Source organism: Arvicola amphibius, chromosome 13 (genome assembly GCF_903992535.2).
Source record: "Arvicola amphibius chromosome 13, mArvAmp1.2, whole genome shotgun sequence".
Classification (NCBI taxonomy): Eukaryota; Metazoa; Chordata; class Mammalia; order Rodentia; family Cricetidae; genus Arvicola; species Arvicola amphibius.
In genome coordinates, this window is record NC_052059.1 from 1,764,554 (window position 1) to 1,788,738 (window position 24,185).

A 24,185-nucleotide genomic window follows, 5' to 3' on the forward strand; every position below is an offset into this window, starting at 1 on the left:
AGCAAGGTTATTAAGTGGGTATTTAACATTTTAGGAAAAGGCAGAAGCTTGAACAAGCCTACCAAGCACATTTTAATTTGACACATACCAGTTTATGTCCTGCACATTGACACAGACAGCGTTCAATTGCTCACATACAGATACACTGTGTCCGATTTTCAGTAGTCTCCGGACAGTTACTTGTTTTAATTAGTTAGTGATTTCATCTTATGAAAGAGCTAGAGCTAAAATCAAATGACTACAAATACTACTTTAATAATAGAATATGGTAATTCAACTGATAAATTCTTCCAGAGTCACTAGTAATCAGAAACTGAAAACTATTAAAATATTATTTGCTCTATGGGAATTACTTATTACATGTTTGCTCAACCGTATCTGCTGAAAGACGCAGAAACACTCCCAAAGTTAATTTAAGGACTTACCAATTTCCCTTGCAATTCTGACAGCTTCATCTGCATCCTGTAAAGGCAGGAAATGAGACTCAACATTAATCCCATGAGGCCTTGCACAATGTCTTTAGGGCAGTCATATATTGTACTACTGTCTCCTCTGATTCATTTAATGTTCAATTTTACAACCTTCTAACCCTTTTCATTCAGAGAAATGTAAAATTAATACCATAAGTAGAATGTAAATTCTCCCTCGTCGTTATTATATTAAGAAACTCAAAGCGGTTTGAAATGAGCTGGCAGGAAACATGACCAGAATTGCCAATGATTTGGTGCAGTTGCCGGAATTTAACGGCAGAATTTAGATTTTTACAATCAATACTCCGTCATAAATCAGATCATTAAAGCTTGTCCGCAGCCTGCTTGTCTATTTACACATCGTGTTTTCCTAGATTCTGTCAGCAGGGGGAGTTGACTGTCTATTGTTTGGGAGGAGCTCAATCGATTTTCTAGAAATAAGTAAATGTCCGATACCCGTAGGAATTACCAATTGTTTGTTTTTTTAAAAAACAAAACAAAAAAACCTCTGTGATTTCCATTATGTTTTCTTATTTTTTTACCCTTTTCTTCAGGTACATATTTTATGCTTACAGTTGTAGCTAGGTTTATAAATTAAAACCTTAAATTCTATGAACAAACCATGGAGGGGAAAGGGTTTGAAGGAGCAAGGTAAGGGGTCCTTTCTGAAGTTCAAGGCCAGTGTTTACTGACCTTGTGGCCAGTGACACTTGAAACACTAAGCATCTAAACACTGCCCTGGTCTAAGCCACTCATCTCCCATTATCCTGACATGCGCTGTACAAACTCCATGGACATATTTTCCATGTAATAATAAAGAGAATTCTGAACTTCAAGCTACTTTCTCAATTCCATCAATTTCTTAACCCAGTGACACAATATGAGCTAACAGCCACGTTCTAAAACCACCAGTTGATAGGCACGCAGAAATTTTTACACATCTTTAAAACATTCAAGTGAAACCTGGCAATTTTTTTTTAAAGCTTTTAAATTACATTTAAAATGAAGAGCAATCACAACAGAATTCTTCCCCAGTGAGGACTGGGGGAAATAACTGGTTCATTCATTAAAAAAGAAAGAAAAGAAAGAAAGAAAGAGAGAAAGAAAGAAAGAAAGAAAGAAAGAAAGAAAGAAAGAAAGAAAAAGAAAAGAAAAATTCTTCCTTAAAAGTCTTCAGTACCCAACAACATCCCTGAATAAGGAGGCTGGCAGGGGAAGTTGTCAGAAAAATTTAATTTCCTTTCATTAGCCAGTCTGCCCCACAAATAGGTGCTTGTTAAGTTCAAAGCAGCCCTGAAAACGACATCAGTTTTAAGTCTTTTTTACTCCAAGCAGTCACATCTGCTAATGAGATTTTCCAAATAACAATTGTTTTCAAGTCAGAGATAAATCTCTACCTCGCCCCACCCCCACCCCCACAACAGGGTTTACTGCCTTCCTACACCTTGCTATTTGCGCTGATCCTACATTCTCCAAATTTTAGCTTAAAATGATAAAAATCCACGAAGGTCATTTAGGAATGTTCATGGTTTCCCCACACTGAGTTGGGAGGCTCTTTGTTCCCGCCAGTGACAGTTATTGGAGAATACTTGCTCTAACAGCCTCTCCTCAGGAAGTGTTAAACCTGCCAAAGGCGAACAATTAGGGCCTCTGGAACAAAATACAGGAAGAGTGAGGGCTGATGAGGACGGATTACATCAGCTAGAAGGAAACTTTGAACATTTCATTCAGTGTGGAATGGTGTATTTGCCAAAGACAGTTTCGGAGAAATCAAACTACAGACTGAAGGCTTGGAATCCAGGGAAAGCCAACAGGCAAGGTGAAAGCACAGTCCCCATTTCTTCTATGTTGTCAGGTATTTATAGCTGCACATGATACACACATGTTACGTGTTACATATAAAGAGATTTATTTATACACAGCAAATCCCTTATATGCCACAAAACTACCTTAGCTTTTCACTAATGTAGGTGTTGAAATTTCCCCATTATGCAAATCAGTTTCTGGAACATGACTGCTCAGATTAAACCAAATTGCCTTAAAAAATAAATTTTCATTTGTCATTCATTGAGCCAAAAAAATCATTGAAGATCTATATTATGTACTAGACATTATAAAACACTACTATTGTTTTAAAAACTACTAAACATGATTAGCACATGTTAATTTGAAAAAGTTAAATTGAAAAAGACAAGGACTCTAAAAGCGTCTAAGTCTATGGTACTAACATATAACACCACGGGACCTCCTTACAGGAGTATGAATAGAATAAAGCATTAAATCAAACTGACAAACTTGATAATCAGTCAGAAAAACAGATTAACTTCAGAAAAAAATAAATCTAAAGAAATATATACACCACACTCCTCAGCCATCACACCAGCCGTAGAAGTCACACGGCAGATCCACCTGGGGTCCAGCAGACCAGAGGGTGACCACAGGTGTAAGTTTAAGCAGCCCTTCCTACTGCGGTGTCAGAGCAAGCACATACCCTCTGTGCCAATAGCTGCTGGCGCTTATCAGACTTTGAGAGCCTATCTCTCTTCATCCACTGATTTTGCTTGTAGAAGTTATCCTATGGGTGCCTCCTTCATATGCATGAACAAAAACTTACAAAGAATTGTGGATGTTTTGAGAGATAAAACATCTGGAAAACAATTTAAGAAACCTTCGACAAAGGACTGAAGCATCAACAGGACAGTGACTGAACGGCGCACCAAATAGCCGCTTGAAAGAATTATGGCCCATGTGTCGTAAACACTGATCCAATAAATATCTGCAAGCAGCAGTATATGCAATCTGGATTCTGCCCTTCTAGAGTCCTTCCTCACAAAGAGGAACAGAAACCCAAGCAGACAAGCAAGTCACCTGAGAACTACATGAACATTTCATGGAAACAGGTAAAGTAAGAGGAAAACTTGTTTTAGGTTATCCAAAAAAAGACCCTCCTAACAGAGAACCAGCAGATACAGAACCCTTAACTACAAAGGACCTTAGTGTGTTCTAGAAACAGAAAGAGGCCCAGAAGGGAGAAGACCAGTTAGGGTGGAAGGCAAAGCCATTCCTGGCTGGACCTTCTGTGACCCAGCCCAGAAACTCGGCAGCTTTGGTCCTATGAAGGAAGAGAGTGAATTGGGCTGGGCTTTCAGGGGACAATGCTTAAACCCAAATAGACGCAGGACAGACACGGTAGATTCAGCAGCAGCACGCTCCACATGGCTTTGCCGGCTTCTGAGGGTAAAGGAAAGCATCTGTGCAGACAGTTTAAAAGCTCAGCAGCCCCGCCACAAGCTGGAGGCATGGAGACTGCCACTTAATGCTTTAGTTCTTAGGAACACAGTGAAGATTTACCATAAGGATTATGATTCCGTCCTCCATAATACTTTCGTGGTTTAAAAACAAAACGTGTCATGCTTAGAAGTTTTTTAATTATGCAATTGTTAAGGCATTAAGTTGGTGTGGGAGGTTCTTCTGTCTATGTGTTGCTTTTATTGGTTAATGAATAAAGAAACTGGCTTGGCCTGATAGGGTAGAACAGAGCCAGGCAGGGAAGACTAAACTGAAGGCTGGGAGAAAGGAGGCGGAGTCAGAGAGAAGCTATGTAGCCCGGCCAGAGATGGACACAGGAACTTTAGCCAGTAAGCCACAGCCACGTGGCAATACACAGATTAATAGAAATCTGTAAATGACTAATGTTGCTGACTTGGAAAAACCAAGCCCCAGTCCCTCATCTTGTCTCTGAATTCTTGGCCACTGTTGACTTAGAGGATTCTCCTGCCTCACCTCCCAAATGCTGGGGTTATAAGAATGTGCCATCACGACACTTTTTCCTTGTAAAATACACAGTGCTTCCCCATCACCACTTCTCCTCCAGAGATGCATTCTTAACCACGTGCATGATGGGTGCAGGTGCCCTGGGATGCTACAGCTATGCATCAGAGCTGAGCTACAGGAAGCTGTGAGGCATCTAACGTGGGTGTTAGCAACAGAACTCGGGTCCTGCGGATGAGGAGTGCATGTGCTTAACCACTGAGCCACCTCTCCAAACCCCTATATCATCTTTAATAAAAATGCATCATTAAGAACTGGTCTTTACATGATGGTAAATTTTCAAATGAAAGAGTTACAAGTTTAAATTACATAAAAAGCCATGAAAGCCAAATCCTCCCCAATTACAGGTGCATTTTGTTTGTTTGTTTGTTTGTTTGTTTGGTTGGTTGGTTGGTTGGTTGGTTGGTTTTTCAAGACAAGGTTTCTCTGTAGCTTTGGAGCTTATTCTGGAACTCGCTCAGCAGACCAGGCTAGTCTTGAACTCATAGAGATGCACCTGTTTCTGCCTCCTGAGTGCTGGGAGTAAAGGCATGAACCACCACCACCCAACCAGATGTTAAGTTTTTAAATAATAAATATTAAACTTTATTAAATATACACTGTTCGTTATTCAAAGAAAATTCTGCTAGGCAAAACATCTTTAACATGTCACAAATCCAATGTAACATTTTAAGAAAATATTTTTTTAAAAAAAATGGAATGAGGTTACAGGGCGTGCATTGGAGAGGTTGGAGGGAATAAAAGGAAATGATATACTTACGCTATAATTTCTGAGAATAAAAATTCATTAAAAATAATAAATTACTATATGACTAAAAGTGAAAAGAGAGAACAGGGCCGAGGGCTGGCAGGCAGTCAGCAGTAACGTCAAAGCCTGCCGGCTTCTGTTCAAACCCTGGGGCCCACAGACTGGAAGGAAGATGCGAGTCCCAGAACCCCCATACTCACCTCGTGGCATGCATTCAGGAACAGAATCAATAAGTGTAGGAAAGACTCTAAAGAAAGCACAGGGCTGAGTCCGCTGTATACCCTGATCTGTAGGACATTTTTGAGACAGGTCTGAGAATTAATATGTATAAGACATGGACAATATATAAATACTCAGGGCTGAAGACAGTGGATTCTATAAAATGTGTTGCACAAATATCTTATAATTTATTAAAAACGAATTATGCTAAGCAAGTGGTGCAGGAGAATTGTCTGTATTCTGTCAATCATGTTTTAAATAAGCGCTCATTGGCCAGGCAGGAGGTATAGACATGAAAACCAGACAGGAAGTAGAAATGATGTAATGAGAACAGAATTCTGGGAAGGAGGAAGTTGATTCCTGCCACTCCTGCCCAGACCACCGAAGCAGCAGGATGTGATCTGCAACCACTGAAAAAGGTACTGAGCCACATGGCTAACATAGATCAGAAAAATGGGTTAATCAAAATGTGAGAGTTAGCCAGTGAGAGGCTAGAGCTAATGGGCCAATCAGCTTTGTAACTTAAAGAGATCTCTGTGTTATTTCTTTGGGGCTTGCCGGCTGTGGGGTACCGGGCGGGACAGAAACCCAAACAAGCAGGCCTAGCTGCCACATGTTACAAGCAAGTCTACAATTGAGCCACATCCCCAGTCCTAGATGAGAATATTGCTAATCCTTCACATGAAAGATAAGCAGTCTGCATGCCTCGGCTAGTCCTAGAATAGAATCAGCAACTGGTTTTGAGAGAGAGAAATACCACTATGAGTAGGGGTTGTATCTTAACTCATTTCTAAACTAACTTCTAAACTGCTCTACAATAGCAGTAAAGTCTGTGGAACATGGCGGACACACCTGTAGTCCCACAGTCAAGATGGGAGGCCTGAGGGGCATGAGCAAGCGGCCAGTCTGGGCTCTAGAGCAAGACTCTGTCTCAAATAAAAAACAGAAATAAGTACATAAAGCCAAGTAATAAGTAGAGTAAATAAAACTTCTCATTAATGCTGGACCCAGGAAAGGGTCCAGCTGTTAGGCTTTTCCTATTACTCAGCAGAAGACTCTACTGTAGTATAAAAGTGCCAGCTACCCACAGAGATCGCTCTAGAAGACGGGGAGAAGAAACTGTGGAACAAAGGGGTCCAGGAGAACACAGCCCACAGAATCAACTACCCAGGGTTCACGTGGGCTCACAGAGACTGAACTGCCAATCACAAAGTCTGCATGGGGCTGGTGTAGGTCCTCTGCATGTATATTATGGTTGTTAGCTTGATGTTTGGGGGGAACTCCTGACAGTGGGAATGGGGGGTGTCTCTGACTCTTCTGCCTCTTGGAACCCCTTTCCTCCTACTGGGTTCCCTTGTCAGCCTTGATGTGAGGGGTTGTGCCTGGTCTTATTGTGTCTCACTAATCCTTGTTGGGCTGATATCCCTGGGAGGCCTGATCTTTCCCAGGAGCCCAGAAGGGGGGATGGAGGGGAGGGAGTTAGGGGGAGTGGAAGGAGGAGAAGCTGAGGTTGGAATGGATTGTATGCGAAGAATTTAAATACATGTAACTTACCCATATCGTCTCCTCTGCTTTAAAACCTCTCACATTACTTAAAATGCCCGACACGGTGCAGATGCTAAGCCAATGGCTGTTAGGCAGCATTATTTGGTAAAAGAAAAGAAAAAGAGGACAAAAAGCCTGTGTATGTTCAATACAGTCAGTCACAATATTTTCCTAAGTATTTTCTAACCCAGGGTGATTGACTCTGTGGATGCTGAACCCATGAATACTCAGGTGTGAAGCTTGGCTGTATGTTCATAAACCTAGTGATATTTACTGGAGTCTTCCATACACTACAAAAACACCACAGGAAGCATAACTGGAACAAGGCAATAAGCAAAACAGCAACCATACTTTTATAAAAATATAAAGACTTTAGGCATCATTAATAAAGAGCTTTTATTTTCTTAGCAGGCAGAAAGTACTAACATTTAATATCTAATTTCTAGGAAGAGCTGGTTTCCATCTTCTTGCTTTATATTTTATAAATGATTTTCTTCATACTAGCTTTCTTTCTGCTAAAGCAAGAGTACAGCTTTTATTCCTTTTTTATTCAGTTATTTATTTTGTGGATGGGGAGCTTAAAGACAACTTGTAGGAAATTGTTCTCTCCTTCACGGTTTCGGTCCTGAGCACCAAAATCAAGTTGTTATGTTTGGTATCAAGAGCTGCCTAGTTTAAAAACTCACTTAAGTATACTACCATACTCTGATCTATGGTGTAAAATGGGCAATTTTAAAAGATTTGTAACTTATAATTATGTGTATATGTGTCTGTCACACAGGTGAAAACACACAGCCTGAGCAGAGTAGGATTTAACACTGACACCATGATGAGAATATATTGATTGCTTAGCATCTAAAGGTGTGGCTGAATTTACTCATCTTTTTTTAAAAAATAATCTTACCATATTAGTCTATGTGTATGAGTGTATGTCACACGTGCAGAAACCTGTAGTGACCGGAGAGGTATGAGATCCCCTGGAGTTTTAGGTGGTTGTGAGGCATCCAACATTGTGTGCTCAGAAACAAACTCTCTCAGATCCTCTGGAAGGGCAGCAAATGCTCTCACCTGTCTCTCTGGCCCCATGCCTCTATTCTTTGTTTTTGACATAGAGTTTCACTCTGTAGCTCAGGTTGGCCTTGAAGTGAAGCTACCTTTCCACCTCATTTCTTGAGTTCTGGGATTACTAGTGCCTATTAAAGTGCAATAATGATTCAGAGACACTAAATCATGCCTCACAAAGCTGTTTAGTCAGGGTTGTCACCAGTGACTCACACTCTGCTTCATAGCTAACATCCAATGCGTTCACAACCCTACTGATCCAACTTTCACCATCTTTCTCAACATGGCCTTTGCTTCACCCTAACGCTTTATATTAGGACCCATCGTTTCCTGCCTTAACAAAAAGAAGAGAATTCCAATTTGATTATCAACCTTAAGTTTTCACTCTATGCTAGTGTTCTTGCCATTTAGCAAACAAAAACAGCACTCATTATTCACTATTTATTTGAGACAGGGCAGGCCTCCAACCCACTCTGTAGCCAAGGAGGACCTGAGATTACAGGGCTGGGATTACAGATGTGCACAACCACACCTAGTTTCACTCCGTGCTGGGGCCGGAACCCTGGGCGTAAGGCCTGTTAGCGCTCCAGCACTCCAAACTGACTTTTCTTCTTACACAATTGTCTCATGTTAACCATCTGAATCAAACTGGCTGGAGGTTCCCAAAGCCACAAGGGCGGTCTCTGCACAGAACTGGCGGCCACACGTATCTCAACCCTCACCAGCTCTCTTGCTGTGGTCTTTCTGGGTATGCTAGAGCGGACCCTGCCTCTGTTTCATGATCCTCCAGGACCATGTTTTTACTGACAGCCTTGAGTCCCACCATAACACTCCCTTGTACCTACCTCACTGCCTCTCACCTACTGCTTAGCTATCACTTTCACCCCAAATCTGGGTTCAGTGCCCTTCCTATATGAGTCTCTGCCCACTGAGATGAGTGTCACTGAGATGGGCTAAACTCACTGAATGTTTGCTGGTCCCCCATGGAAACTTCAAGCTCTTTGCTGATGTGGAATGCCCCTCTGTATGCTGTGAATATATATATTACCATTGGTTAATAAAGAAGTTGCTTTGGCCTCTGGCAGAGCAGAATATAGCTAGGTGGGAAAGCCAAACTGAATACAGAGGAAAAGAAGGCTGGCTTAAGAAAGAAAGAAAATGGGTATAGGCAGATATAGAAAGAAAGAAATAGTTTTAAAATAAAACAAAGTCTTTAAAGACACAATAAAAGTAATAAAGAAATAAGCCATGTAAAGATGGAAAATACAGAGTCTGGGTTATGTATACTATTGTGTTTTCTTGATCATATTAATCTTTCATTACCCATAACTATCCCATCCTCCCTGGTCCCTTTCCTATTGTTTGTTTGTTTTTTTTTTTTTTTATTTTATTTTGTGTACAATATTCTGTCTGCATGTATGCCTGCAGGCCAGAAGAGGGCACCAGACCTCATTACAGATGGTTGTGAGCCACCATGTGGTTGCTGGGAATTGAACTCAGGACCTTTGGTAGAGCAGGCAATGCTCTTAACCACTGAGCCATCTCTCCAGCCCCCCTTTCCTATTGTTTTTGGAAGAGTCTCATGAACAGTGGAATGAAATAGCCGCAAACTCCGTATTTAGATAAGAATAACTGTGGACACCTGACCCCTCTCCATCTCCCCAGATGCTAGAACTGCAGGACCGTGCAGTGCTGAGGACTCCATCTCCCCAGATGCTAGAACTGCAGGACCGTGCAGTGCTGAGGAGTCCGTCCAAGGTTTTGTGCACACAGGGCAAGCAACCTATCAACTCCTTATATCTGCAGACCTCTCCCTGTTTTATTTCCATGGCCCTCTGCCCCTAAATCCCATATCTAGGAGAAATATTTGTTATTCTGAGTCTGGCTTATTGCATTAGACATTATCATCTTCAGTTTCTGCAACTAACATTATTTATTCTGTTTTGTTTTGTTTTGTTTTGTTTAAGACAGAGTTTCTCTGTGTAACAGCCCTGGCTGTCCTGAATCTATTCTCAATGGCTGAATGATATTCAATTGTGTCATAGATATAACACACTTTCTTTTGTATGTTGTACAGCTATTATGAACAGTGCCTGAATAAACATGAGTGTGCAGGTTCTCTATTGTATGACAACTTTGATTTCTTTGGCTAACTACCCAGGTATGGCACAGTTGGATAGTGTTGTAGTTCTATTTACAGTTTCTCAAGGAACCTCAATATTGATTTCCATAATGGCACATAAATTTACTTTACTAGCAGCAGCATACAAGACTTATAGATGTCCTATACACTGAAATACATATACGGTATTATAACACATTTGAAAAACTAAAATTTAAAAGTTAAATAAGACCCAGAATGAACTAATAATCCATTCCAAAAACTAAGTACCACTTTTTTCCTGTAAAGACATCTATAGACTATAAACAAAAAAATATGGAAAATAACTATTCTTTATCATCTAAAAGAACTAGAGGGAAAGAAAAAAACCCTCCAGCAAGCAACACTGTAAGAAAACACAAGTGCCCGTTTCCCTCCGTCCTTCCGCTCACAGCAGAGTCTAATAACTGAGAGATGTGCGTGTTCTTGTCAATACAGAAGGTGCAGTATCAACCCTAATTCCAGTCAACACTACACAAGCTCTTCCTCCGCCTACAAAGCGATGTCATCCACACATTGCCAGTGTCCCACCCACAGCTTTCACCATCAGACCTCTAATGGAGGGGCAATCCCTCTTCTTAGTGGTTCTATAGGTACTAATTTCATAAGAAGACATTGACCGTGAAACTGAAATGTTCCTCCGCGAATCCCTAGGGACACTGCTATCCATGAAGCCTGGGTTAATCCCTACTGTTGCTCATCAGTTCAAATTGAAGAGCTCAAGATGCCAGATTCCTCACCCACCTCTCTACCACCCAACAAGGCAAAGAGAGGCCCATGCCCATCAGTGGGAGCGGAAGGGCTAATAAAGAAAACACACTGTGCTCTAGGCCTGGTCAAGGGAAGGGTGTGATTTTCCCAGAGGGTCAAATGAACAGCACTCTGCAGTCAAGACCACATGAGGTGGTGATGCCTGCAGTCCCACCATTACAGAAACAGCAAGATCAAGAGCCTGGGGCCCAGGACTCATATGAGATCCAACCACACTAGAGTAAATAATCAAATAAATAAAATTTACTGTCAAGCACATCTGGAGAGGGTCCTTGTACCTTTTTGACAGAAAGTCTTAACATTTTTGCTAGACTTAGGTGGCAATTAACCCACACCCAACCCCAGTCCTGAGAAGCTTAGAAACTAAGGTTCACAGTCATTGTGGGCTTCCTAGATATGGCCAATGTGCCTGGTGTTTGACATCAAGTTATCCAGAGCCACAGAAACATGACTGCAGCTTACATAGGATGCCAAGTGAGACACCCGCAGGACATCTATCCCAAGGGAGACACCGGCAGGACATCTATACCAAGGGAGACACACTCAGGATATCTATCCTAAGGGAAACACACGCAGGACATCTATACCAAGGGAGACACACTCAGGACATCTATCCCAAGGGAGACACACACAGGACATCTATGCCAAGGGAGACACACTCAGGACATCTATCCCAAGGGAGACACACTCAGGACATCTATCCTAAGGGAGACACACTCAGGACATCTATCCCAAGGGAGACACACTCAGGACATCTATCCCAAGGGAGACACACTCAGGACATCTATCCCAAGGGAGACACACTCAGGACATCTATCCCAAGGGAGACACACTCAGGACATCTATGCCAAGGGAGACACACTCAGGACATCTATCCTAAGGGAGACACACTCAGGACATCTATCCCAAGGGAGACACACTCAGGACATCCGATGGCATTTCCTTTGTTAGAGACGTGATCTGATTATATTGCCCTGGCTGGCCTGGAACTTGCTATGTAGTCCAAGATGAACTCAAACTCACAGAGATCTGTCTGTCTTTGCACCTCTAGTGCTAGGATTAAATGGGTACACTACTATGCAAGTGTTTTTCCCAATGACAATATGTATCAATATCTATTCATTACATACAGTATACCAATGTCTTCTCCCTGCTCAGAGTTTATACCATTGAAAACAACCCGACTTAAACCACTCTAATTTTTCTCAAATATATATATTTGAGAAAATATATATATATATATAAACAGTAATTCTATTTTATCCCATCCTGGTCGCAGACTGTTTGACGAAGGACACATAATACAAGATTTAAATGGAAGTTTCTCACCTTTACTACCCCATCAAAACCAGGGATTGTGTTGACCTTTGCTCGCTTGGCTAATAGTTTGCTTTCGATCTTGTCACCCATGGCTTGAATAGCATGAGTATCAGGTCCGATGAAAGTGACATCTGCTGCTGCCTGAGGAGAAAAACAAGTTGAACTTAATAACAAAACGTCATGATGAAATCACAAAGAGAAGCTTATATAGGTATATGCAATTAAATAACTCGATATTTAATGATAGTTCTGCAGCCATTGTTAAAATAAGAATGCGAGCCAAGATATCAAAACACAGATTATAGAATTGCCTTATAACACAAAAGAGCGAAGATAAATGAAACAAAGCAGAGAGAATGCCAGCTCGATGTAGACAATATTCTCTGGAAACCTAACCTCCAAGACACTGTACTTACCTATAACACGCCCTAATTAGACAAACAGTGCATCCTTGTAAATCTCTACATCATCCATGTCTTCCAAACATTGCAACAGAACACAAACACTCATGTTTGTTAAATACCGACTGTTGGCCTGCCTTTGAGCTAAATGTAGTGATCACACAAATGCCAGCAAATTTGAAGGAACACTGATAGATATCTGTAACTCGAAGAAAACCAGCAATGTTTATATCCTGTACCTACAGAAGATGCATAAAGAAGATGTGAGAACTTAAAAGGTACAATTATGGTTTTAATTAACAACAACCCTAGGGGCTGGAGGAATGACTCAGCGGTTAAGAACTCTTGCTGTTTGGTTTCCAGCATCCAGTGGTAGCTCACAGACTCCTGCAACCTCAGTTTCAAGGGATCTAATGCCCTCTTCCAACTTCCATGGGCACTAGGCATGTACATGGTACACAGAATAAAAAATACCAATTTAATTCATTGTTTTCCCTGAAAATGGGTTTATCTGCCTGTGTTTACATCACTGCAAAAAAAAAAAAAGTGCTAATGGAGGAAACTGTGATTAGAGATATAACAAAGAGCTAGGTACTTAGAGCACAGGCTAGAAAAGGAGAAGAGTTTGCTGAAATAAAGGATGAGGTCATGGGAATGAGAAATAAAGCTAGCAGGATGTGTTGGCACAAGCACTTAGTACCAGCACTTAGAAGCAGACAGACCTCTGTGAGTTCAAGATCAGCTTGGTCTACAGAGCAAGTTCCAGGACAGCCAGGAGGACACAGAGAAACCTTTTCTTGGAAAAGACAAAAAAGCATGGAATGAAGCTAACCCCAAGGAGAGGCAAAGCAGATGGATAAGCAAAGTCAGTAATTATAGCTGTGTGTAGCTTGGACTGCCCTCCCACAATAGCCAAGGAAAATTAAAACCACCCAGAACAGAGCATAAAAGGTAATTAATGAAAGGGTTGCGTGGAAAGACACATCTCTGAGAGATTAGATGACAGCTTGACTGTACAATATGAGATAAACCAGCACACATATTCGAGGGAAACGCAGGCCCCGCTGGGATACAAATTGTTCAACCTATCAGATAGAGGAGGAAATTAAAAACTGCCACGGAAGCTGGGCTATGGTGGCACACACTGTTAAGCCAGCACTTGGGAAGTTGAAGCAGGAGGAACTCAAATTTAAGACCAGCCTGGACTACACAGTAAGGCCTTATCACAAATAAAAATAAAATACAATTGAAATTATTCAGAGATAATGTATTGAAAAACTAATGTCTTTAAACTCAAAATGAGTAATTGTTTTTCCTCCTGTCCAAAAGCAGATAGAAGAAAAGAAAATTCAATTTGAGTTCATTTTGGGGGTGGCTATGGGGGAGCAAGTGCCTCGCTAGTCTGGCTGGAGTAAATAAAATGATGAAAGTACGGGACCCCTCCTCCTTCTTCCTAAGCTTACACTGACTCGGAAGGACAAACGGACTACAGAAAGGATGCGGATGTATGCAGCCCATGCTGCCTAGGACACACAAGGGGCTTCATAAAGAATCGCAAGTCAAAGAAACAGCTACGCCTGAGGGTTTGGTTTGAGGGAGTCATCAGTGAGCTTGGGTGCTGGGGATAGAACACAGGGCCCTAGATCGCTGTGCAGGAATTCTATCACTAAAGTGTACACACCTCAGTATGTAAAGACTTTGAGGGGCTCCTCCAGAGGTTTGCTGAAGGTCTCATGAAGAATGGTCAGTTGTGAACAATGGCTGGGTAGGACAGGAGCATGCTGTGTCAGAACTCTGAGTGGGAGAGACTTAAGGAAGCCTGCCCATGCCCCTCAGTCTCTAGCATGTCTCATATAAAGAGCTTCTGACCTAGTCATGAAAAGCTAAGAAAATCCTCTAAGGTTTTATGAGCTATTTCACAGGAGAAGGTGGGAGAAGGCCAGGGAGATCTTCTGTTTCTGCTGGTGGATCAAATTCCTTCCCCTTCTAATATCAAAGATGTCATATTTGGGTGTAACGTGACCTGAACTCCATCAGTAATTGTATAAAGCACTAAACTGAGAGTCCACTACTCAGGAGCTGAGACAAAAAGAGAACATTGGGACAGTAGGATAGCTAGAGTCTAATGCCAGCATCACCGAAACCCAATACCTACAACCACAGTTTTAGACACCGTAGAATTCTACACTGGAACCCAATACCTACAACCACGGTGTTAGACACTGTAGAATTCTATATGAGAGGTCTCTTTGGCCATACCAGATACCAATACCTACAATAACGGTGTTAGACACTGTAGAATTCTATATAAGAGGTCTCTTTGGCTATATCAGATTCTCATGAAATATAGTTCCATCCATGTTTTTAATCTAGTTTTAGCAGAACCTACTTTGAGGGGAAACAGATGAAAAATGAAACTGCTCTGTGTAAGAAGGCAGGCGACCTCTACCTGCCGTAACCTGTGTCTCCACCAGGATGAGGAAGCCACAGGCATCAGGGCAGTAATAGAAGCACTTCTGTATCCCAAGCTGCAACCTGCTGGACAGGATGTGAGGGCAACAGGCAACAATCGTACTTCAACCAACAATCGTACTTCAACCAACAATCGTCTTTTCAGATTATCATTTTACCTGCTAAGCAGAATGATTTTGTCATCAATGCTGCTTTAAAAACCACTGTGCCTGGCAGATGCAATCAAGTAATCAGAATGCCCACACAAAGAGCTTAAGAGATAATACAAATGAGAATATCCAAAATACGTTATGATTATAGAGCAAGACTTGTGATTAACAGCAGCCTGGCAACCTGGACCACTGATTAACCAGTCTTTCCAGGCGCATTCTAATTTAAAGAAAATGACTTCCTCCAAAAAAGCAAAATTACCCCCAAAATGCTCACATCAAGTATTTAGTGACTATTCTTTATCTCATACACAGAAGAGGACTGGCCTGTAAGAACACCAGGTAAGTTCTCAGACAAAGGATTGAGTGAGGCAACTTCTTTTTTGCCAACGTGTTTTAAAAGTACTCTGTAGGTCAGAATTTAACATAATGAAAGAAAACATCATCCCAGACTCCTGACTCCCTTAATGCTATATTCAAAAATAAATAAACAGACAGATAGGTAGACAGACAGACAGACAAATGAGAGGACGGAGGATGATTGGTGACTGGAAAATGATGGAAGACTCTGTTCCAAAGTCTCAAATTTCTTCCCAGAGAGAAGGGTGTGATTTTTTCAAATAAATAAATAAGTGGGTGCCTGAAGGGATGAATGAATGAACAAGGCGGGCTGCCCTTTCCACGACCAGGCCAATCAGGAAGCCTCATCCGTGTGCTTTCTAGAGAGCTACAACTATCAAATCTCATCAAAGAAGCATCTTTTGGCAGCACGCAGATGCTATTATAGAACCATTACAGTCAGAGGGCAGAAATAGGTGTGACAATGGAGTCCCCAGCCCCAAAAGGGACATCTATAACATAACTTGTATGCCCAAAGTTCAGTGAACAACATAGAAGGGAAAAACTAAGAGCCAGGGAGCCCGGACAACTCCTATGAGACAGTGTCTCCTGGGTGTCACAAGGCTGCTGCACCCACAAATTCCCAGTTACAGTTGCCTGTACAACACCTGTTCAAGGCCACGCAGTCAACGTGCCAACACGGATGGAGGGAACAAACAAGATCACACCCATGAATGAAGAGCTACCGGCTGTCCCTCCATGCTGAGGAAGCAAGAATAATTTTTCTTTAGGGATGAGCACCTGACAGGTTGCTTAGGCCTAAGCAGATAGCCTTAAATCTATGTACATAAAAGCAATACTAATTGGACCCGGTGGGGGTGTATAAAATAATACTGATTATAGGACAGGAAGTCATGAATTTGAGAGGGAGTTGTGGGGGACAGGAAGCTAAAAGGGTTAGAAGAGAGGTGGTGGAAATGATGCAAATACAGTGCTCCCATATAGAAAATTTCTAAAAGATTAAATTTTAAATTTAAAAAATGATGGGGTCTGCTAAATGTGCTGGCGCAGGCCTCTAACCCAGCACTCGGGAGGCAGTACAGGCTAGTCTACATAAAGCCTTCTAGGAGAGCAAGGCTACCCAGTGAGACCCTGTCTCAAATCAAGCACATGGTACAACACACATACACATACACACACACACACACACACACATGGTACAATACACACATACACACACACATACCCCACACAGACACACAGTACAACACACACACAGTATATATAACACACACACACATACACCCCACACAGACACACGGTAAATACACACACACACATGCACACACATACACCCCACACAGACACATGGTAAATACACACACATACACACACACATACCCCACACAGACGCATAGTACAACACACACACACACACATACACACACACCCCACACACAGACACACAGTACAACACACACATATACACACACACACATACCCCCCACACACAGTACAACACACACACACACACACACACACACACACACACACAGCTTTTAGCCAGAGCATCCTCTCATCGCATGAGTCCTGAACGCTGAGATGAGCTGCTGTCACTGCGTTCATTCTCTGGACTGACATAAACGGAACCCTAGCTACCTGTGCTGCAAGCTGGGAATGAACTCCGAGAAGCTACATGGTGTCCAGGAAGTGACAGAGCAGCGAACAGTGGAGAACCCACCAGCCTTTCCCCCTCTCCCTGTTGCTGCTCCCACTGTATTCTCATTCAGCAAACTCTACCACGCGGCAGGCTGAGTGCAAAAAGCTACATGTCGTCAAGTCTGGTCATAGTATGTTGTTGTGCTCAAAGTGTGGTAAAAGCAGCCTGCAAAGAGATTTGTTATGGGGTGCAAAGAGTTTCTGTTTCCAGTAAGGTACTTCTGGTACTTCTCTGCAGTGTTACTCGGATTTTGGGGAGATGGTCTGATATGGGTTGCAGTTTTTGGTTTGTAGCCCTGGATCATCTAGACTCACACTGTAGAGCAGGCTGACCCTGAAAGTGTTGAGTATACTCTTCCAGCCTCCTTCTAAACCACCACACTGTAAGGTGAGTTTTGTTTCTGATTGGTTTTTTGTTGTTGTTTACATTTAACTGAAAAGCAAATGAACAATTCAGTTTCATACCATGAAAGAATTCTAGGCAATGTTGAGTGAGCACTGTGCGAGAGAGAGAGAAGGCAGGCTTGTTGAGATCTACTTAGTAACGGTTTTCAGCCTGAACTCTGTGTCCTTTCTCAAATAATCATTGCAAATAGAAGGTAAGCCAAACACTTAAGCAAGCAGAAGGGAGGGACATTGCTAAGAGACTGCTTGTGATGGACCAGTACCAGTCCTGTGAGGGAGGAGGAGGCCACTCCAGCAGAGTGGTGTTAGGTGCCTGCAGGGCGACGAACATCACTGGAACCATCGAAGACGAACCCCAGTTAACTCTCCCGGCACTGATAAGAATGAAGCTCCACTGTTGCAGCAAAGCAAGCATTCTATTTTAAAATTCTAAATCAAAATAAAAGCTCACATCTTCTGAAATTGTTTGGGATGTTATCTAACTGTACGTTCTGCTGAAACCTCACGGCGTCCTTACCAACTGCATTTCGATTACATAATACTGTATGTTAACAGGGCAAGTAAAGGAAGCCGGGTCTTCTTTCCCTTTCAATATTGGTGGGATCTGGATTTCATTTAGTCTAATGTATTTTCTGTATTAAGTGTCTACTTGGCACAATGTGCTCAAGGAGAAATATTACTTCCAGATGATGGCTGCGCACAGTGTTTAGTTAAGGGGAAAGAAGCATGGTAGCTTTCACTTTCTCCACTGGCAGAAATCAGATTCCTGGCCCCGCTCACGTTAAGGAATATAGTTAACTATACTCCACGTTCTTCACACATGGTGGGGAGGACATACAGCAGCAAGGGAACACTCCATTCCTAGTACTTGGCAATGAGACAGGTTCTAGTTCTATTTTCCAGCTAATATTAAGTCAGAAAACCATTACATTTCCTTTATTGAATGTTTTGAAGTTTTAAGAAAGATGCTTAGAAAAAAACAAGAGACTCTCAGTATGTTTTATTTTAATTTAAAAAAGCATTTAAACAAACTCAAAATTTCTGGGTATTTTTACTTTGGGACTTAAAATTATGGAGAAATATATTTTCAAATTCAAACTACCATCTTCACAGTTAAACTGGAATTATTGTACCACTTGTCAAAGATTTTTGTCATCTCCTTTGTACGTATCTGCTTCCTTATCTTCATTTCCCTACTCAGCACTTTCTTCAAGGGAAGAAGAAAGAAAGACGCTCTGTGGTTCCACCTCACCAGCCTACACTCGGCACATCAGGGTGCTGAAATGCAAGGACTTAGCATAAACCTGAGTGGGGCTGTGAATCTTTTTCCTCTATGGAAAACATAACCACAGTAACATTTCCAGGTGAAAGATGCTTAAGGATGAGAATGAAACATTTCCTCTTCCCTGAGATGGAGCTATCATGTGAGAAAACAGTAAGGTCTCTAAGATTACTTCCACAGACCTTCTCTATCATGAGAAACTGCTTGTACTAGCAAGAATCTAAGAGAAACAATAGAGATGATACCTAGGGAAGCCCCAGGGGCTGGTTCACCAAGATATAAAGTTAGAGTTAACAAAACATCAGACTGAGGGGTGATTTTTGACCTCCATCTTTCAAAAGAAATCCAGTTTAATATTGGAGCACTATAGACAATATATCCATAAATATTGGTGTGTTAGTTAGGGTTTCTATTGATATGAAGAGACACAGTAGTCATAGCAACTCTTACAAAGGAAAACGTTTAATTGGGGCTGGCTTACAGTTTCAGAAAATTAGTTGGTTGTCATCATGCGGGACACAGTGGCGTACATGCACACATGCTGCTGGAGAAGGAGCTGAGAGTTCTACATCTTGATCCGCAGGCAGCAGGAGACTGTGTACCACATTGGGAGAAGCTTGAGCATATGAGACCTCAAAGCCCACTCCACAGTGACACACTTCCTCCAACAAAGCCACACCTCCTAATAGTGACACGCCCTATGGGTCACACATCCAAACACATGAGTCTATGGGGTCATACCTGTTCACAATTGACAATCACACTCCAACCTCAGATGAAATGATTCATTGTATCATATATCTACCTCCCATTTTTAAGAAATTATGTTTACTTTCATTATATAGTGTAATAGTGATAAAGCATTAATTTGATATATAATTAGAAATGCAAATGAGGAAACAGAAGTGAAAGGGTTCACACTTAACACCCATATGTGATGCTGAGCTCCTTCTCATGCAGACTGGTTCTAGGAATTACTGCATTTGAAATTGTCATTTCTTCCTTTCATACCTCATAGAAAACAGGCATTGTTCTACAGTTTCAATATTTAAAATGAGATTTCAGATTTCCTTGGTTGAATTATTTTTACTGCCTCAGGAATACAGAAATTATTGTTGCTATTTAGTAAAAACATTATTTTTTATAGTTTAATTTCAGAATGTAACTTAAAGCTATGAATTTGGGTGAGCAACTTTACAAAAACCATGATCTGGCAGCACTTTGATTGCATAAGAGATGTGGGCAAGGGTGTTTGTCACATTAATATCAGGAGCTGAGGGCCAGGCAGAGAGGCCAGGGCACAGGAGACAAATGAGAGACCTTTCGGTCATCAGTCCAGACTTCAGATATCAAATTCCACTTTACAGCTTTCAAAAAGTCTATTCTAGTCTCTGCTGTTTGTGCTTTCTAGTTCCTTTGAAAACATTTCTAAATTTCTTTTAAATTTGTTCCATATCACTTTTCCTCCATACACCTTGCTTAACTTACTACTTTCCAAAACACTTCAAGTTTTCAATGCCACTGCTGGATGGAAAAGAGATCATGGTGTGAGCGTGCGTTCACTCTCTAGCCGTGGTAGGGAGCGTTCCTCTTGCTGCACAGCTGCCGAGCTGCAGCTGTGGCACAGCCCAATGACATGCTTGCTTTGGATGTGGGGTAGAATGCTAAACTGGGAGAGATCCTGCTTTGTGATTAACTGCCCTGAGCAACAGCATGGCAATTCCTCACACGGAGAGGATACACATCGATACTTTCATTCTTTATTCTGTTCAGTAACAAAGATGCAGTAAAGCCAAAACAATACAGAGACATAGAAGCATGATTCAGGCTGAGATAATCTTAGAGATGGGTAATTTATTTTAAGTTAGGGGGTTATAATGCTACTAACAAGAACTATAATATTTATTTAGTAGATGTTGTTGAGGTAGGCTCTGTTTGGCCTCAAATTGGCCATGAAACTGAGCGTGACCTTGAACTACTGATCTTTCTGCATTTTCCTTCAGGGGCAGGGGGTGGGGTAGTGTAAAAGGTCTGCCACCACATCCAGCTTTGTATATATATATATACATGGGGCTGTTCTGAGGATGGTTTTGCCCTAAAGCCATTCTACACAGATAATATTTCATTCATCAGATTCTAATTGGCATAAAGTTTACTCTAAAATCATAGTAATGATTCATCTAAGGAAATCTCTGACATTCCATCTTAGATAAAAAGGAAGAGAGGTAGAATAGCAGCACCGGTGGTGGCCTCCACTCAACCTAGCAAGAAAAGGACAATCTATGGGAGGAAACAGCTACCGTGGGCCACTAGCCTGGCGAAATGACAGAGACCAAAACACAGCCACAAATCAATGTTTTATCTCTGACTTTGCCACCTTGTCATACCACATAACCTGTTTGGCAACTGGTAGAGTGGCAAGCAATTACGCAAGAAGCTAAAGACCATGAGCGGACCACAGAGAAGCAAGCAAACATCAGGTGGCCCTGTATGCCCTGCCCAGATTTAGACGCACCTGTTACCCCAGCATCCCACCATGTTGGTGCCCTTTTGCATTATAAACACTCTGTGGCTTGGGCAGAAATGACTTTCACACAAAGAGTTTATAAACTAATAGAACAATGTGCATATCAGCCAATAAAAACTCAGGGTAAAGAGTAGTCAGAACACTAGAAATTAAATACCAGATATGGCCAACAGAAAATCAAGAAACACTCAACAAAAAGAGATAACATTTTAGAGAGAAAAGACAGACAGGATTTGTAAAAGCATGAGAACACAAACAAAGGTCTTAAGTGTATAAGCAAAACACAGTCCCACAATATGAAAACTGTTTTCCAGGGGAAGAGGAAGGGGCAACATACAACTATTGCTCACTTATAAGGACCTCCTCTCTCTTTATCAAGGGCTACAATAATGAGATTTCAACTTTAGACTTCTTCAATATCACCACTCACTCATGCATTCATCAACCAAGAGCAGCCAAGGACTTATTCATGCCAGGGCCATGCTAATCTTAGTGATTTGATCACACACACACACACACACACACACACACACACACACACACACGAAAGAAAGGAAGAAAGAAAGGAAGGAAGGGAAGGAGGGAGGGAGGGAGAGAGGGAAGGAGGGAGGGAGGGAGGGAGGGAGGGAGGGAGGAAGGGACACGGATGCATCATTGCCCTTGTTCAGTACACGAACCTACAAGCAGACAATGTATAAACAATCAGTGACCATGAAGCTTGAGTGTGGTACTGGAGTTAGGAAACCCTACGAAAAACTCAGCAATGGCATAAAGAGTAAAACAAAAGTGGGTGGAAATTTTGTTCGCTAACTCGACTCAAGCTGTATGTGATAGTCTCTCTTCTGTGTGAACCCACCATTCCCAAGTTCAACTATCAACTGTACAGATACAAGACAAAGATGATTCTCTCCCAGACACAAATTCTCTAAACACTCACTTCTAAGAAGTTATCCCTTCAATTAATATTAAGCATTGTTATAATTTAGTGTGTTCAGATCGCCTGGGGTCTCTTTCTCAAAAGGAACAACCAGATAGATGGTTCGGCTCACTAAGAACTCGCCACACAAGCCCGATGACCTAAATTAGATCCCTGAACCCACTTAAAGGTGAAAAGAGAAAGTAACTCCAAAAAGTTGTCTTCTGATCTCAACATATACACCATGGCATATTCTATCTATCTATCTATCTATCTATCTATCTATCTATCTATCATCTATCTATCTATCTATCCATCCATATCTATTTCTATCATTCTATCTATTTCTATCATTCTATTTCTATCTCATTCTATCTATTTCTATCATTCTATTTCTATCTCATTCTATCTATCATCTATATATCTATCATCAATCTATCTCACACACATTCACACACACATACCTCTGCTATACTAACCTTCTGCTTGAACAAGATTTCAGACAGCAATCCTTCATTAAAGTTGAGCCTTGTGAATGACGAAAAACAAATAGGCTTCATATTGACTCAAGTGAACATTATGTTCTATCAACTACGGGTAAGGGTAAATACTAATCTCAGCAAAGTACTTTAGACATTACCATGACCTAGCCTTTCAAAACCATGACAGATGGTGCAGATTCCTCTCACTGCCCAGGTCAAGAGACTCTTCATATCAAACATCTGAACTTCATCCTTGCATAAAAGAAAGTGTCATCGCTAAGAGCAGCAGTTGAGGCACCTGCCTGAATTCCATCCCCATCAAATACAAAAACAGCCTGGTGTGCACAGTATGTTCCAGGCCAGCCAGGGCTACATAGTAAGCTTCTTTCTGAAAGAAAATGAAAAAAGATCATCAACATGGATGCTAATGTGTACTAACAGCTGACTGTTCTGTTTCCAGAGCTTTCCTCAAGCCAAGCTATCCCTGTCTTCTTAGATTCCTCAAATCCCATGAACTAAATACCAACCACTGTGGCTGTCAGCAGTGTCACCAAGTCAGGTCACTGGCCCAGCACTGGTCCTATAATAAGCACAGTTGCTGTACTTAGTCATGTGTTTCTAAAACTTTTAACTAAAGATTAGTAACTGAAAGCTCTTCCTATACCCAGAGTCAATACAGGTGATAGTTATAGAAAGAATGAAAATATAAAACCCACACATAAGTACCCTCAAAGAACGAATTCTGGCCTCTATTTTATTTTTAAAGTGTATGGATGTTTTTCCTGCACACCCATATCAACTACCACTGCTGCCTCATCTCCAGCCTTATCAACCACTGACCATCTCCATCCTTCTCCATCATCCCTGACCATCTCCATCCTTCTCCATCATCCCTGACCATCTCCATCCTTCTCCATCATCCCTGACCATCTCCATCCTTCTCCATCATCCCTGACCATCTCCATCCTTCTCCATCATCACTGACCATCTCCATCCTTCTCCATCCCTGACCATCTCCATCCTTCTCCATCATCCCTGACCATCTCCATCCTTCTCCATCATCACTGACCATCTCCATCCTTCTCCATCATCACTGACCATCTCCATCCTTCTCCATCATCACTGACCATCCCCTACCTTCTCCATCACTGACCAGTCCCATCCTTCTCCATCATCACTGACCATCTCCATCCTTCTCCATCACTGCTGCCCACTCTAACTCTCTAACTCTGCCCTATCCCAATTCACTTCACACACATATGCACACGCACACACACACACACACACACACACACACACACACAGCATGCATACAATCACACCATTGGCGAGCCCCTTCTACAGATCACTGGTCTGTCTTAGGGTT

General features: G+C 41.7%; 1 protein-coding gene across 1 annotated transcript in view; it reads right to left on the bottom strand.

Moving 5' to 3' along the window:
* The window catches only part of Pcca (propionyl-CoA carboxylase subunit alpha), a 293,212-nt gene that overhangs the window by 202,125 nt on the left and 66,902 nt on the right, over nt 1–24,185 (bottom strand). Inside the window, 2 exon segments of the mRNA XM_038310358.1 lie at nt 426–462; nt 12,137–12,268. Coding sequence (XP_038166286.1) covers nt 426–462; nt 12,137–12,268 — 169 coding nt within the window.